We start from the raw sequence: 14,583 nt of genomic DNA on the forward strand, positions 1-14,583 counted from the left end.
GATTTGTTCACCTCAGTGATCTTCCCCACACTCTGGGTCAACTCCTCCTATGTCTGATCAGGAGTTGGGAGATTTGGGGGAACCCAGGCCCACCCTCTACTCTGGGTTCCAGCCCAGGGCCCTGTGGATCGCAGCTGTCTATAGTACCTCCTGTAACAGCTGCATGACAGCTACAACTCTCTGGGCTACTTCCCCGTGGCCTCCTCCAAACACTTTCTTTATCCTCCCCACAGGACCTTCCTCCTGGTGTCTGATAACGCTTGTACTCCTTAGTCCTCCAGCAGCACACCCTCTCACTCTTAGCTCCTTGCGCCTCTTGCTCCCAGCTCCTCACATGCACTTCCTCTCCTCTGGCTCCCCCCTCCCTGACTGGAGAGAGCTCCTTTTTAAACCCAGGTACTCTGATTAGCCTGCCTTGATTAGCTGCAGGTGATCTAATCAGCCTGTCTGCCTTAATTGGTTCTAGCAGGTTCTTGATTACTCTAGTGCAGCCCCTGCTCTGGTCACTCAGGAACAGAAAACTACTCAGCCAGTGACCAATATATTCGCCCTCTACCAGACTCCTGTACCCCACTGGCCCGGGTTATATATATATATATATATATATATATATATATACACACACACACACACAGCATAAGTTTTAAACAAACAATTTCTAATATGTTTTTTATCTGGTGAAAAAAACTTCTCTGGAACCTAACTCCCCTATTTACATTAATTCTAATGGGGAAATTGGATTTACTTAAGATCATTTCACTTAAAGCTGCATTTTTCAGGAACATAACTACCACATTAAGTGAGGAGTTACTGTATATAGAATTTCTCCTTTGGCAAGGAATCAGCCTTCAAAAGGAAAAGAAAAGGCAATTTTGCCACTTGGGTATTGGCAGTTGCTGGCTTCTGCAGCTTATCCAACCTTGACCTCAGTTGATTTAGCCTTTTAAATGTTAGCCCCAGCAGCTGCAGATGGCTAGTTTCTGGACACAAATGTACATCTCTTTAAAAGGTGACTTTCGCAGTGCAGAGAGGTTTGGGGTGAGTGAGTTGTGTACCGGAGGTGCTGAGCCAAGATTTGCAACGTTCTGTGACATGGAAGGTCACAACAGATGAGTTTTTCCACTAAGAAAATTACTGTTACAGTATGTGCCAGAGCTTTAAAATAGTTCACTTTACTTGATATTTCCGTAGGAAACACGGGAGACAGTTTGTAGATAATGCTTTTCAGAAGTAGTGACAGATTTTCATGGCATGAGTCATGACTTGTTGTGCCATTTTAAAGGACATATTTATCTGTATATTTCTGCCCGCTTTCCTGTAGGGCATCTTAGGTGATGCCCTACAGGAAAGCGGGCAGAAATATACAGATAAAGATTTATGTCTGTTTCCTAGTACAGTGCATTACACCTCACCCCCAAGATACATTTGATAACAAGCAGGACTTTGGGAGAACAGGCCCCACTTTTGTCAAGAGTCACAGCCAATAACAGGAAGGGCAATCCTGCTTTCATTTAAGTCAGTGGAAGCTGATCCAAGAGCTACAGCATCCTGCCCCAGGTCATCACCCCAATGGCCACTCAGCTTTTTGGCAATGCCCTCTCACTCAAAGTGAATTTGGCTACTATAAGTAGAATGAAACTTGGTCAGCTGCCCTATTAAAAAAGAGTTCTAGTCACTCTCCCAACTCTTCTGGATGAGATTACGCCTCTCCAAATCCGAGGGGCCCAGTCTTGCCAGCCTGCAGGCCACAATCACTGTCTCAACTACATCTTCCAAGAATTCTCTCTCTCTAGAACTAACCTCCCTTGTTGATCTACTTACCTGGTTCTTCATACCCAACAACCAAAACAAAACCAACCACCCTGCCTTAGAAATACCTCAGAGCAGTGCACAGATATGCAAAGCCTCAAAAGACAGGCAGAAGCCACCTGCTTTCAGGGATTAATTGCCACCTTTCTTCCTATTTGTCCTTTTAGAGGCTGTTGCTCCCAGCTAGGAAAATGGGATATTTAGAGGGTCAGCCAATCCAAGTACTCTTCACTCTGCTCATGTTTCCTTGCTCAGACAGTGAGCTGAATGCTCCCCACTTGGGCCAGGGCCATTATTAAGCACTAAGACCCAGAGACCGACTCCTAGTTAAAGTAGTGTTTTTCAGGATGTCATTTTAGCATCAGGCAGGGAACTTGGCAGGTGTGAGGATCTTGAAGAATGGCTAACAGTAGGTATGCATTTAGCATGTCTAAATCTTGTCGCATATTCAGTCAAAGTTTCTAATGAGAGGGTGGAAGGGAAAGATATCGCAAACCATGGTGAGGGGTTGTCACCCATCATGAGGTACATCATGCAGAACTCTTCATTGAAATCAACAAGGAAGTTCTGCTTAACAGATGATGTCACCATATAGTCCTGTGTTAGTTGAGGGGATGCAGTGAATACTGTGATATTCATGAAATAAAGATTTAGAGTGGAACTGTAAAAAATGTTTTGCATTAGCCTAACTCTGCTCCCACTGAAGTTAGCGGGAATTCCATTCACGTCAGAGGGAGAAGTGTTAGGCCACTGGTTCGCACTGTTGAACATCCCACCCTTAATACTTTGTAGAATTCACAAAGTCTCTTCTTGGCTATGGAAAGGATAAAGCATAGGGGGCGGAAGAGAACAAGCTCTCAGCTCTTCAAATACTATCTTGTTGGGTGCTCTTTGAGAAGATAGAAGATAAACTCTATTAGATATACATCAGGGGTGTAGAATTAATCGTATGGTCTAGGGGAAAAAATCAGTTGGGGCTTATTTGTATCTCATAGACTTTAAGACCTTAGGAAACCATTGTGATCATATATTCTGACTTCCTGTATATTGCGAGCCAGTACCTCACCCACCCACCCCTGTAATAGACCCATAACCTAGGCATAAGATGATGTTTTCTGCAAGCACATGTTTCCAAGTGGTCTTTTTCAAATACAATGCTTTTCCTAGAAAGTTGTTCTCTCTCTCTTTGACTGCATACATATCATCTGCTCTATCTTTTGTTCTTATCAGTTACTGTAAAAAAAAAAACTTGGTGACATGTCTGAACATGTAAATTGGGTAAGCCCTAGCAGGTAGTGCTAAAGAGATCACATATACCCATATTAGGAAAGTCATATGGATAGCAATAAAACTGAGTATTGAAACAAGACAAGCTGGACATATTTTCCCAACAGCTTGCAATATGTAATGTTGTTCCTCTCATGTTTGAGAGAAGTGTATCATTTCAGTGGGAGCTAGGTGACCCTGTTGGCCTTCTGCTATACAGATATATGGAATAATCACCCCTCATCTTAGGGCTGGGTACAATGTTAGAAAAAAGTCTTCCATTAACATTAGAATCTTGTCTTCTCCAGTTGTAGACTTCAGAAGAATATCTTATGAAAACTAAGAACAGTGCTTTTGATTCTCATGATCAATTCCTTAACGTATAACTCGGAGTGACCTGAATTGTGTACAGCAGATGCTCATAGTTGCATCTGTGGTCACCACAAATATGCAAGGTGCAAAACAAACAGGCTTTGCGTTATCTGTCAGTTTTCGGTTCTCTAGCTGCATTGATTAATAGCTATAACACATTGGTTGGTAGCTGCAATATATGGGCTCATTAATGAAGTAGGCAGACTCACTGTTTTGTAACAAATCAGAGCATGTCTGATATAGAAGTATTCCTAGAGCAACTGTCTTCATTTGTTGCCTAGACAATGCAATTTGTTTGTATTATATTGACATGCTATATGTTGGTAGCACAGCATTCTCTTTTCTGAAACTTGAAGATCATACGTTTTGCCATCTAATACACATAAGAACTGCTGCTCAACCTAGCCAAGGCACAAGGGATGCTTATTGCCTGGGGGAAGCATCTAGCAACATTAATGATGGTCTTTGTGTGTGTATATCCTGCTCCCACCAAAAAGATTCACAGGGCCCTCCATAGTGCATCCATGCTCCTGGGTTCCCAGGTAGCATCAATGGCTTGGATTGCCTTTTACCATCTGACTCTAGAGAGGAGATAGTGGCCATAGCTCCAAAGTAGGTGCTTTGGATCATCCACACCTGTGTTACTATCAAGTGTAGTAGGACTAACCAGGTGTGGGTTTGGGCCCGGCCTCAGCTTCCCCATTTAAAAAAAGGTCACTCAGCACTTGTTGTCTCAATAACTCCCCCACCTTTTGGAGTCCATCTTATTAATATCACTTGATCGATCGGTCCATCATCCCTCACAGAGAGAGTACTGATCAGAACACGTCCTCCGTGTTGTTCTAGCCAGTCCTTCAGCCACCTACTGGCCAGGCTGTCAGTGGCACCGGACACCTGATCGGCATAGTGCACCGTAGCCCAGAACCCCTGAGCTATCTGCCAGCCTCAGCCTCTGACGTAGCTGGGATTACAGGCACACACCACATCCTTATTAATATCACATTAAAAAAAAAACACCCCAGGAACTTCAAATGGACTTTCCTAGCTGGCTCACCACCCTCGGTGCAGGCTTCTTAGTCCTGTCCCCACCAGGGCTTTCTGGCAGCAAGCACCCCCACACTCCAGCCTTGTAGCTGGCTTCCGCGCTCTGCAGATCTGCACTCCCCAGAGCCCCTGCCTGGCAGCAATGGAGACTCTTGCTGTATGGCATACCCCACTGTCACCAGGGGGCCGCCGCTGTACCCCATCCCAAGATTGTGATGCCACATCCAGGCCCAGTCAAGGTTTATTCTTTTATAACAGACCAGCAGAAGGCAGTCTTAACTCAATACCTGTCCCGCAGGCTTCGAGTCCACCCCTCTCAGGGGTGTGTGGCTCTCCACTCCTGGCAGCTTCCTTGACTCCTGCAGCTCTGCTCCCCTCTTGGACCCCCAGGGTTCCTTCCTTGAGCCCCCTTGCTCTAGGGACCCACCACAGGAGTTAGCTTTACTCCAGTGTGGCCTCTGCCAACCAGGGCTCAGCCTGTCTCATTCCTTCTTCCTCAGCTGCCTGCTAGCAGCCCTTTATAGGCCCAGGTGTAGTCCCACCATCTTTAATTAGCTAGATTAGGCTCCCTTGCTTTAGTCCAGGGATGCTGGGCTCAATCTGTTCACAGAGACCAAATCCCCAGTGACATCTTCTCAACTCTTCCCCTCCCAGGCCCTGAGTCTCTCTCTGAACGCTCCTGATGGCTGCCCTTATCTCTCCCAGCAGGCCTGGTTCTTCATTAGATGCTCCCCATGTGACCCTTGTTTCCAATCCCTCCATCTGGAGAGGTTAGCAGAGCCCCATTAAAGGGCCAGCTCAGCCTGTGGCAACAGGCTGTAATATGCTCTACTAAGGCAGCCTCTGAAGTCCGTTTGAGAGGTCCAGCTAATAGAGAAGACAACTGCTCTAATATCTGGTTTTCAAGTGCGTCACCACCAAGATGATGGGTACTGTACATTAGCAATCACAAAACCTGCTTTTGCGTTAACTGCCCTAGTGCAAGCATCTGTGTTCTTTGCCATCAAGACGTTGTGATTTCTAGCATCCAGGAGTTAATTCTGTTTTCCCATGAATCTATTTAATTTACCTGTAAAACAGATGTGTGTTTTCTGTAAGATATACGTACTATTCTGAGCCTATTGGATTCTCATTTATTTAAAAAATCTTGTGCAACACAGATCTAGAAAAATAACTTTAACTTGCCTGTAAATTTCAGATTTTAAGTGTATTGAGACGCAAGTTCTGCCTTCACTGACACCTGAGCAACTCCACTGAAATTGGGGACCAATTTTTCCAATAAACTCAGGGTGAGCTTTACACATATTCAGTGTCTGCAGTTGGGGCGAGATTTTCAGAAGAGCTCAGCTCCCATTTAGGCACTTAAAGAAGGGCCAGATTTTCATAAAAATTCAGCACCTAGCACCTTGGTTCGTTTGAGAATCTAGGCAGTTTTTTTGGCATTTGAAGGTGTGTGTGCACCGCAATGAGACATCCCCTTGTGTCAGCTGACTTGGGCTAAGGGGTTGTTTAATTTTAGGGTAGATGTTCAGATTCAGGGCACAGCCCAAGCTCTTGGGCTTTCCCATTTTGCAGAGCCCTGTAGCCCAGACTTCAGAACTAGCCCAAATGTCTATGCTGCAACTAAACAGCTGTTAGCCCAAGACCCATGAGTTGGAGTGAACTGGCATGAGCCAGCCACAGGTTTTTAATTGCAGCGTAGACATGTCCCAAGAGGGAATTGAACTGATTTGAAAATCTGATCCTGATTCTGGCTGCTGAAGACTTTAGAAAATTCTAGCTAGAGTGTTACTATTTTAGAATGATAGATTTCATTCCTTTGTAGAAGGTGGAATAATTGTGTGTGTGTGTGTGTGTGTGTGTGTGTGTGTGTGTGTGTGTGTGTGTGTGTGTGTGTGTGTGTGTTTGTGTGTGTGGTGTGTGTGTGTGTGTGTGTGAGTGAGAGAGAGAGAGAGTTATTACAACCTGGAGTGGGCTACATAGGTCTTATCTAGCCTTGCTTACTCCAGATATTCAAAGATTGTGAGCCATGACCTAAAAATCATTTAAATATTGGGTTCTTCTTATTAATTTACCATATATGCATTTCTTTTAATGAAAGCTGAGAGTCTCACATAATCACCTGACTCCAGGAGCTGGGGATTTAAGAAAAACACCAAATATTTTAGACATCGTAATAAAATTACAAGAGTTGGCAATGCTGTGTGAAAGTTGTTTTACTGGTAGAACATTTATAAGAAGTTCTTTTAGAGTTTACTTTAAAAATCTGGAGAGGGAATCATTTTTTAAAATGAAGTGCACATTATGATAATTTTGCTAGAAATATTGGGCATAGCTCTGCTAAAGAAAATGGAACTATACTGACTTACCCCAGCTGAACCTGTGACACATTATTTATTTCTCCTGCACTGTATTCTTTTCTGGGATACACGACTTTAATATTATGTGAAGTTTGGTAACAAAGGGCATCTTCTGTGCTAGTGGATAAAAGCCACTAACAGAGTTACATCCTGCTTCACAGAACTGACTGATGTCAGATGAACTGTTTAGCTTGGAATTATTCCTCACCAATCTTCTTAAAATGAACTGTGGCTTCACACAGTGTCCTTTGAATACACATTCTGGGCAAATCACTAAAGAGAAGGGATACCCCAGAATATTCACTCATGCAAATAGAACCCCAATCCTGTGCTTAGCTTTGCTCACATGAGTAGTCCCATGAAGGTCAATGGGAGTGCGTAAAGTTACGCATTTGTGTAAGGGCTTGTGTACTTGCAGTGTAAGTGAGCACCAGCTGGGGTATTAATTCTAGTGTGCACCAGCATGTTGTACACTAACTGGCCCACGTGGACCCTGCTGGCATGCATTAACAGTTCCCTAGTGTGTGTTCCTGGAGTCCTGTTTTCAAACAGGACTAGAGTACCTCCGTGTGCACTAGGGAATTTTTAGTGTGTGCCACCAGGATCTGCACAGACAGTTAGTGCACTGCATGCTGGGACAGACTAGAAGTCTCAACCCCAGCCGAGGTGCACAAATGCTCCTTGTACACCATTCCTAAGTGTTTGCAAAATAAGGACACAGGTTCATACCCCTTTGAACATGATATTAAATGATAACTGCATGATCATCCTGAACACATTCTGTGTGTCATAAAATCACTTAAGCACTTGCATCCCAGGCACCTGTTTAACTTTAAGCACATGGGTAGCCCCACTTACTCCAGTGGGAATATTTACATAAGTAAAATAAAGTCCTTCTTAAATGCTTCAGAGGATTGGGGCCTGTGCAATATCTCAAGGAGATTATCCCCATTTCATAGCTTCTGCAATGACAATCTTGAAACCCACTTTTTCAGGGTTCAAATGCATACAGTGCATATGCAAATGTTGCAAATATATTTGCACATTGCCAAGGCAGTGGGATTTATGCCTTATCCTGGGCCTTTTTGTTTGCTTTTCAGTTGCTGCAATCATGGCTGTGGGTGGGCTTCTTCCCTGCGTGCTGTTGCGTATCCAAGCCTAATATGGTCAGTGTTCCCACCTGCTCTATTTGATGTCCTGCCTCAGTGTTTTCTGTGCTTAGCCTGGCTTTCTCTTCCTTTCTTGTATTGGCCTGGATTCTCTTTCTCATCTGAACTCAGCACCCAGCTTGTCTGTCTCAACAACAGAAAATAGCCCCATATATGTCTCCAGAAAGAACGGGGTCCCCATGGAGAATCTGACCTATTATTCCATGATGGATTGACCCAGACAGCATACCAAAAGCTTCATGTATAATCATTAAAATCAAAGATCATATAACTCATGTGCGGGACACTTCCTGTTTATCATCACTAAGGGATTATTTTCCAAAAGACAGAGGTAAAGATTGCGGCGTTTCATGGCGTGTAGCATGTATGACAGTGAAGGGAAGTGTGTTGTTTTCTGCAGTGTCATGCCACTACTAACAACGCTTCTTTGTGCTGAGACCTAGTCGCCTGTCCCACAAGCTACCCGATCCCTTTCCAAGTTGCATAAGCAATGTCCATTCCGATGCGGTTGCTCACACTGCTGACTGAAAAAATGGGCGGTGCTTTTACTATACACCTCTACCCTGATATAACGCTGTCCTCGGGAGCCAAAAAAATCTTACTGTGTGACAGGTGAAACCGTGTTACATTGAACTTGCTTTGATCCACCGGAGTGTGCCCCCCTAGAGCACTGCTTTACTGCATTATATCCAAATTTGTGTTATATCGGGTGGCGTTATATCAAGATAGCAGTGTATTTATATTAGATTTGGATCGTTTGAGAAGCAAAAACTATTTTTTATTTTAGATTTCTGAATCAGCTGATGAGGGTGCAGGCAGACAGCTCCCAGTTGGCTAAGCCTGGAGAGCAACTCATAAAATTGCACTCAGGAAGTGTCCATCTGAGTTCATAGGATATAAATAACTGAAACAGAGAGCTAAGACCTCCCACTTTTGCTCATGCCAGGCCTTGCTGTGAAAACACAATGGAAATACACAGAGCTGTCCTGGGGAGCATCAAGATTCTGCAGAGCTACAGTTTAGTCATTGTGCAGTCTTCTGAGTGAAACATAAGAATTGCTAGAGTGGATCAGACACATGGTCCATCTAGCCCACTGTCATGTCTCTGACCATGGCCACCCCAGATGCTTCAGGGGAAGGTGTAAGAACCCTACAGTAGCGTTTATGGGCTAACATTCCTCCAAGAAAGTTTCCATCTGACCTCGATTGGCTCATGCCCTGTGACAGGAGGGTTTGCAGCCCTTCCAACCTCCTGTATTTTGGTGGGTTGTTTTAATATTTTCATGTTCCTTAAACACAAATTATTCCAGTTTATAGCAATACAGATATTCATAAGTGAAGAAAGGATCAGGTCTGTTGAGCTTACACAGGTACAAGAAACAGAAAACATCTTTTTTTCTGTTTTGTTTTGTTGCCAATTCTCATGATTTTATTGCCAGTCTATCTATGTTGGGTATTTCTCTTAAAGCCCCAGCTCCTGTGATTATGTGAGACTCTTGCGTTTTCTAGCCCTCTTGGTTGCAGTGCAGAGCTTGAAAACATGAATCTGACAGGCTCAAGAACCAGAAGAGAAATAAAAAGAACCCCAACTGTATTATTTTTAACACATCATGATTTTTGATGAAGCCTTATGATTCTTGAATGCTTGGCATTGAAATACTGGACTCAGAAGCTCAGTCTGAAGTGTTTGGCTGCCACGTGTTCTGTGGATATATTTAGTTATCGTTTGAACTTGTCAGTTTTGCCATGATGATGTCAAAAGAAAGATTCCAATAGGTTGATGGCCCATCTGTACCCAGAAATGCAGGTATTATTGTTTCATGCTTTGAGCCCTGATTTCCTCAATGAGGCATAAAATAGATCCATGGTACGCCCGCATCTCGAATACTATGTACAGATGTGGTCTCCTCACCTCAAAAAAGATATACTGGCACTAAAAAAGGTTCAGAGAAGGGCAACTAAAATGATTAGGGGTTTGGAGAGGGTCCCATGTGAGGAAAGAGTCCTAGCCTCTTCAGCTTGGAAAAGAGGAGACTAAGGAGGGATATGATAAAGGTATATAAAATAATGAGTGATGTTGAGAAAGTGGATAAGAAAAAGTTATTTACTTATTCCTATAATACAAGAACTACGGGTCACCAAATGAAATTAATAGGCAGCAGGTTTAAAACAAATAAAAGGAAGTTCTTCTTCACACAGCGCACAGTCAACTTGTGGAACTCCTTACCTGAGGAGATTGTGAAGGCTAGGACTATAACAGAGAACAGGATAAATTCATGGTGCTTAAGTCCATAAATGGCTATTAGCCAGGATGGGTAAGGAATGGTGTCCCTAACCTCTGTTTGTCAGAGGATGGAGATGGATGGCAGGAGAGAGATCACTTGATCATTGTCTGTTAGGTTCACTCACTCTGGGGCATCTGGCGTTGGCCACTGTCAGTAGACAGATGCTGGGCTAGATGGACCTTGGGTCTGAGCCAGTACAGCCGTTCTTATGTTCTTATGTTCTTATGTTAAAGGGTTGCCAGTGTTTGGAAGCTCTGAACATGCCTATTCAGAAGGGTAGAAGGTGCTCAAGAGCCCAGAAAATCAGAATGATCATGCCCATTTTGTTTACCAGAACATATGGGTGGGAGAAAAAAAAGAAAGAGATCCAAGAGATATAAATGAGAGACTGGCTGAGCTGGAAAGTGTTATCTCTAAACCATCCCGAAGTTTACTACTGCACTGTAGGGAGAATAATGTAGCAGCAAGCTGGTGTTCTGCAAAGGGGGCAACGGGAGAAGTGGTTTCCAGGCACAAATACGATAACTGTGCTATAGGATGTCAGGGCAGCCTCTTTCAAGAGATCACTTCAGAGATAGCTTCCTGCAAAGAGGGGGAGACGGTGTTTTGTTTAAATTATTTTTAGTTCTTGCAGAAGGCAAGAAGCCATCCAAAGCAATGAGAGGGAAAGAATAAAAGCTAAAAATACTTCTGCTGCATTTTCAAAACTTCCTTTGTAAGACTTCCCAGTCAATCTGAGGTTAAAGACAGCATAGTACGGTACAGAGTGGGCCAATGCATGTGGAAAAATTGCTGAGAAAGCCAGTGAGTCTGCAATTAGGAGCAAGGCGCAGCACAGGCACCATTTCAGCTATTATCATTGAAGTTTACAAACTGCATCAGGTTAGTGCGGTGAAAACCTGGAGAAATTTGCCTGGTGCTTCGGACAGCCTCCACTTGCAGGGAAAGCCACGTATTTGCTCTGTGAATGAGATGAGCCACAGATCAAACTATGCTGTTTCTCAGCCCCGTAGTTTAGCCACCGTCAAGAACTGAGAAAAAAATGAATGTCCTCTTCTGATGCCACTATTCAGGCGGGAGCACTTCTACAGCAGTATGAAGGGGGAGAGGGTTCAGAGTACATGTAATGGGCCAGATTCTCAGCTGGTATGAACTACATCACTTTATGCCAGATTCCCCTGGGAATCTGACCAAGTGGAACAAAAATGACTTCCTGTGGGTGCACCTCCCAAGGGATGGGCTGAATGCAAGACGGAAAGGAGGAAAGTGGGTGGGAAGATAGAGAGCACCTTTCAGTCAGAGGAGCATGCATTTTAGACAAGGATGAATAATAACAGGAGGGTCCTCTGTGTTTTTAAGGTAGTAACTACATCAGGGGCTTCTAAACACCAGGGAGTTTTGCCATTGACCTCCGCGGAGCAAAGATTTTCTCCAGCCTTTCAATCTGTGGGTATGTTTAGCCCAGCATAAAGTTGTTGTCACATAAGCAGGGAAACCCTATCCACTGATCATCTCTATGTACAACCAGAGCTCCCAAGCTGAAGCCAAGGGCTTTAAACCAAGCAGACAAAGCCCTGATTGTTGTGTCACTGGGAGTGGAATGCATTATGTTGGGTTTGTGGCTTGACACCTTATATAAAGGTTTCTAACTGAGTATTATCCCAGTGTACACAATAATTCCTTTGTCCTTAATAAAAACCCACTTATAAAATAACAACTCAACATTGCTTAGGCTTAATCCTACAAAGACTTATGCATTGAGGTCAACGGGACTACTGACAAGGTGAAATTCTAGCTCCGTCCAAGTCACTGGGAGATGCCATTGACTTCAAGTCAGTGCCTAAAGTAAAGCATGCACTGAAGTTTTTGCAAGATCAAGGCCATAGACCGTATGCTCTTTGGGACACGAAATGTCTTTTTATTATAGGCACATCATACCTTCCACAACAGGGTCCCAGTCCATAACTGGCACCTTTAGGGGCTACCACAGTACAAATATTAACTCACAATAATCTGCCCTACAGAGAAAAATACTTGAAAGAAGGCGCAGTCTGAAATAACCTCAACTTTTAAAAGAAAGTGACACCGTGAATGATAGTAGTTGGCTAGCTGTTCTTCGCATTCTTTTTTGGCCTACGTAATTATATTTTTACATTTCATTTGCCAGAGTTTATGCTCCCTTCTATTTTCCTCACTAGGATTTAACTTCCACTTTTCAAAGGATGCCGTTTTGCCTTTCACTGCTTCTTTTACTTTGTCGTTTAGCTACGTGGCACTTTTTTTGTTCTCTTCCTGTGTTTCTTAATTTGGGGTATACATTTAAGTTGAACCTCTATTATGGTGTCTTTCAAAAGTTTCCATGCAGTTTGCAGGGATTTCACTTTTGGTACTGTACCTTTTAATTTCTTTTAAACTAACCTCCTCATTTTTGTGTAGTTCCCTTTTCTGAAATTAAATGCTACAGTGTTGGGCTGTTGTGGTGTTTCCCCCACCACAGGGATGTTAAATTTAATTATATTATGGTCATTATTACCAAGTGGTCCAGCTATATTTCACCTCTTGGACCAGGTCTGGTTCTCCACTTAGGACTATATCAAGAATTGTCTCTCCTCTTGTGGGTTCCAGGACTAGCTGCTCCAAGAAGTAGTCATTTAAGGTGTCAAGAAACTTTATCTCTGCGTCCCGTCCTGAAGTGACATGTACCCAGCCAATATGGGGATGGTTGAAATCCCCCATTATTATTGAGTTGTTTTTTTTAAATTTTAATAGCCCCTCTAATCTCCCTGAAAATTTCACAGTCACTATCACCATCCTAGTCAGGTGGTCGGTAATATATCCCTACTGCTATATTCTTATTATTCAAGCATGGAATTACTATCCATAGAGATTCTATGCTACAGTTTGGTACATTTAAGATTTTTACTTTATTTGATTCTATGCTTTCTTTCACATAGAGTGCCACTCCCCCACCAGCACCACCTGTTCTATCCTCCTGATATATTTGGTACCCTGGCATTACTGTGTCCCATTGATTATCCTCATTCCACCAAGTTTCTGTGATGCCTGTTATATCAATATCCTCATTTAATGCTAAGCACTCTAGATCACCCATCTTATTATTTAGACTTCTAGCATTGGTATATAAGCACTTTAAAAACTTGTCACTTTTTAGCTGTCTGCCATTACGTAATGTAATTGAATGGGACTTTTTTTCATTTGACTGTTTCTTATCAGATTGTACCTGCATTTTACCATCTTCCATCCTCTCCTTCTTACTAAGACATAGACAATCTCCATTAGTAGATCCTCCCCTAAGGGATGTCTCTGTCCAAACCACTTTCTCCTCTGCACCTGTCGGCTTTCCCCCAGCCATTAGTTAAAAAACTTAGTTTATGACCTTTTTAAGTGCCAGCAATCTGGTTCCATTTTGGTTTAGATGAAGCCTGTCCTTCCTGTATAGACTCCAACTTTCCCAAAAGTTTCCTCAGTTCCTAATAAATCTAAACCTCTCCTCCGTACATCATCGTCTCATCCATGCGTTGAGACCCTGCAGTGCTGCCTGTCTAACTGACCCTGCATGTGGAACTGGAAGCATTTTAGAGAATGCAACCATGGAGGTCCTGGACTTCAATCTCTTGCCTAAATTTGGCCTCCAGGGCCTCTTTCCTATCCTTCCCTATGTCATTGGTACCTTCATGTACCATGACCACCAGTTCCTCCCCAGCGCTACACATAAGTCTATCTAGATGTCTCAAGAGATCCTTAACCTTCGCACCAGGCAGGCAAGTCACCATGCGGTTCTCCTGGTCATCACAAACCCAGCTATCTATGTTTCTAATGATTGAATCACCCATTACCAATAGCTATCTCTTCCTAATAACTGGAGTTCCCTCCTCTGGAGAGGTAACCTCTGTGCGAGAGGACACCACAACGTCATCTGTAAGAAGGGTCCCAACTATGGGATAAATTCCCTCTGCTCCAGTTGGATGTTCTTTTTCCTGAGACTTTTCTCCTCCTGAACAGCACAGAGTCTATCAGACTGGAGGTGGGACCATTCTAGTGTGTCACGGAAAGTCTCATCTATGTACCTCTCTGTCTCCCTTAGTTCCTTCAGTTCAGGTACTCTGGTCTCCAAAGTCCAAAAGCAGTCTCCAAGGGCAAGGAGCTCCCTGGAACCGAATGCAGACATATGCCACCAGCCCATAGGGCAGGTAATCATACATGCTGCATTGGGTGCAATAAACTGGATAGCCCCAACTCTGTTGCTGGATTTCTGCC

The 14,583-nt window shown here is 43.4% G+C and overlaps 1 protein-coding gene across 11 annotated transcripts in view; it reads left to right on the plus strand.

Moving 5' to 3' along the window:
- The window catches only part of EPHA5 (EPH receptor A5), a 422,435-nt gene that overhangs the window by 274,462 nt on the left and 133,390 nt on the right, over positions 1-14,583 (plus strand). For 8 of the 11 annotated variants that reach the window (XM_030565412.1, XM_030565416.1, XM_030565409.1 and 5 more), the window contains one exon: positions 7,952-8,017. The exons of the other annotated variants lie outside the window; for them this stretch is intronic. In XM_030565412.1, coding sequence (XP_030421272.1) covers positions 7,952-8,017 — 66 coding nt within the window. The remainder of the gene's footprint in view (positions 1-7,951; positions 8,018-14,583) is intronic. 11 annotated transcript variants of the gene reach the window in all.

Source organism: Gopherus evgoodei, chromosome 5 (assembly GCF_007399415.2).
Source record: "Gopherus evgoodei ecotype Sinaloan lineage chromosome 5, rGopEvg1_v1.p, whole genome shotgun sequence".
In the NCBI taxonomy this organism is placed as follows: domain Eukaryota; kingdom Metazoa; phylum Chordata; order Testudines; family Testudinidae; genus Gopherus; species Gopherus evgoodei.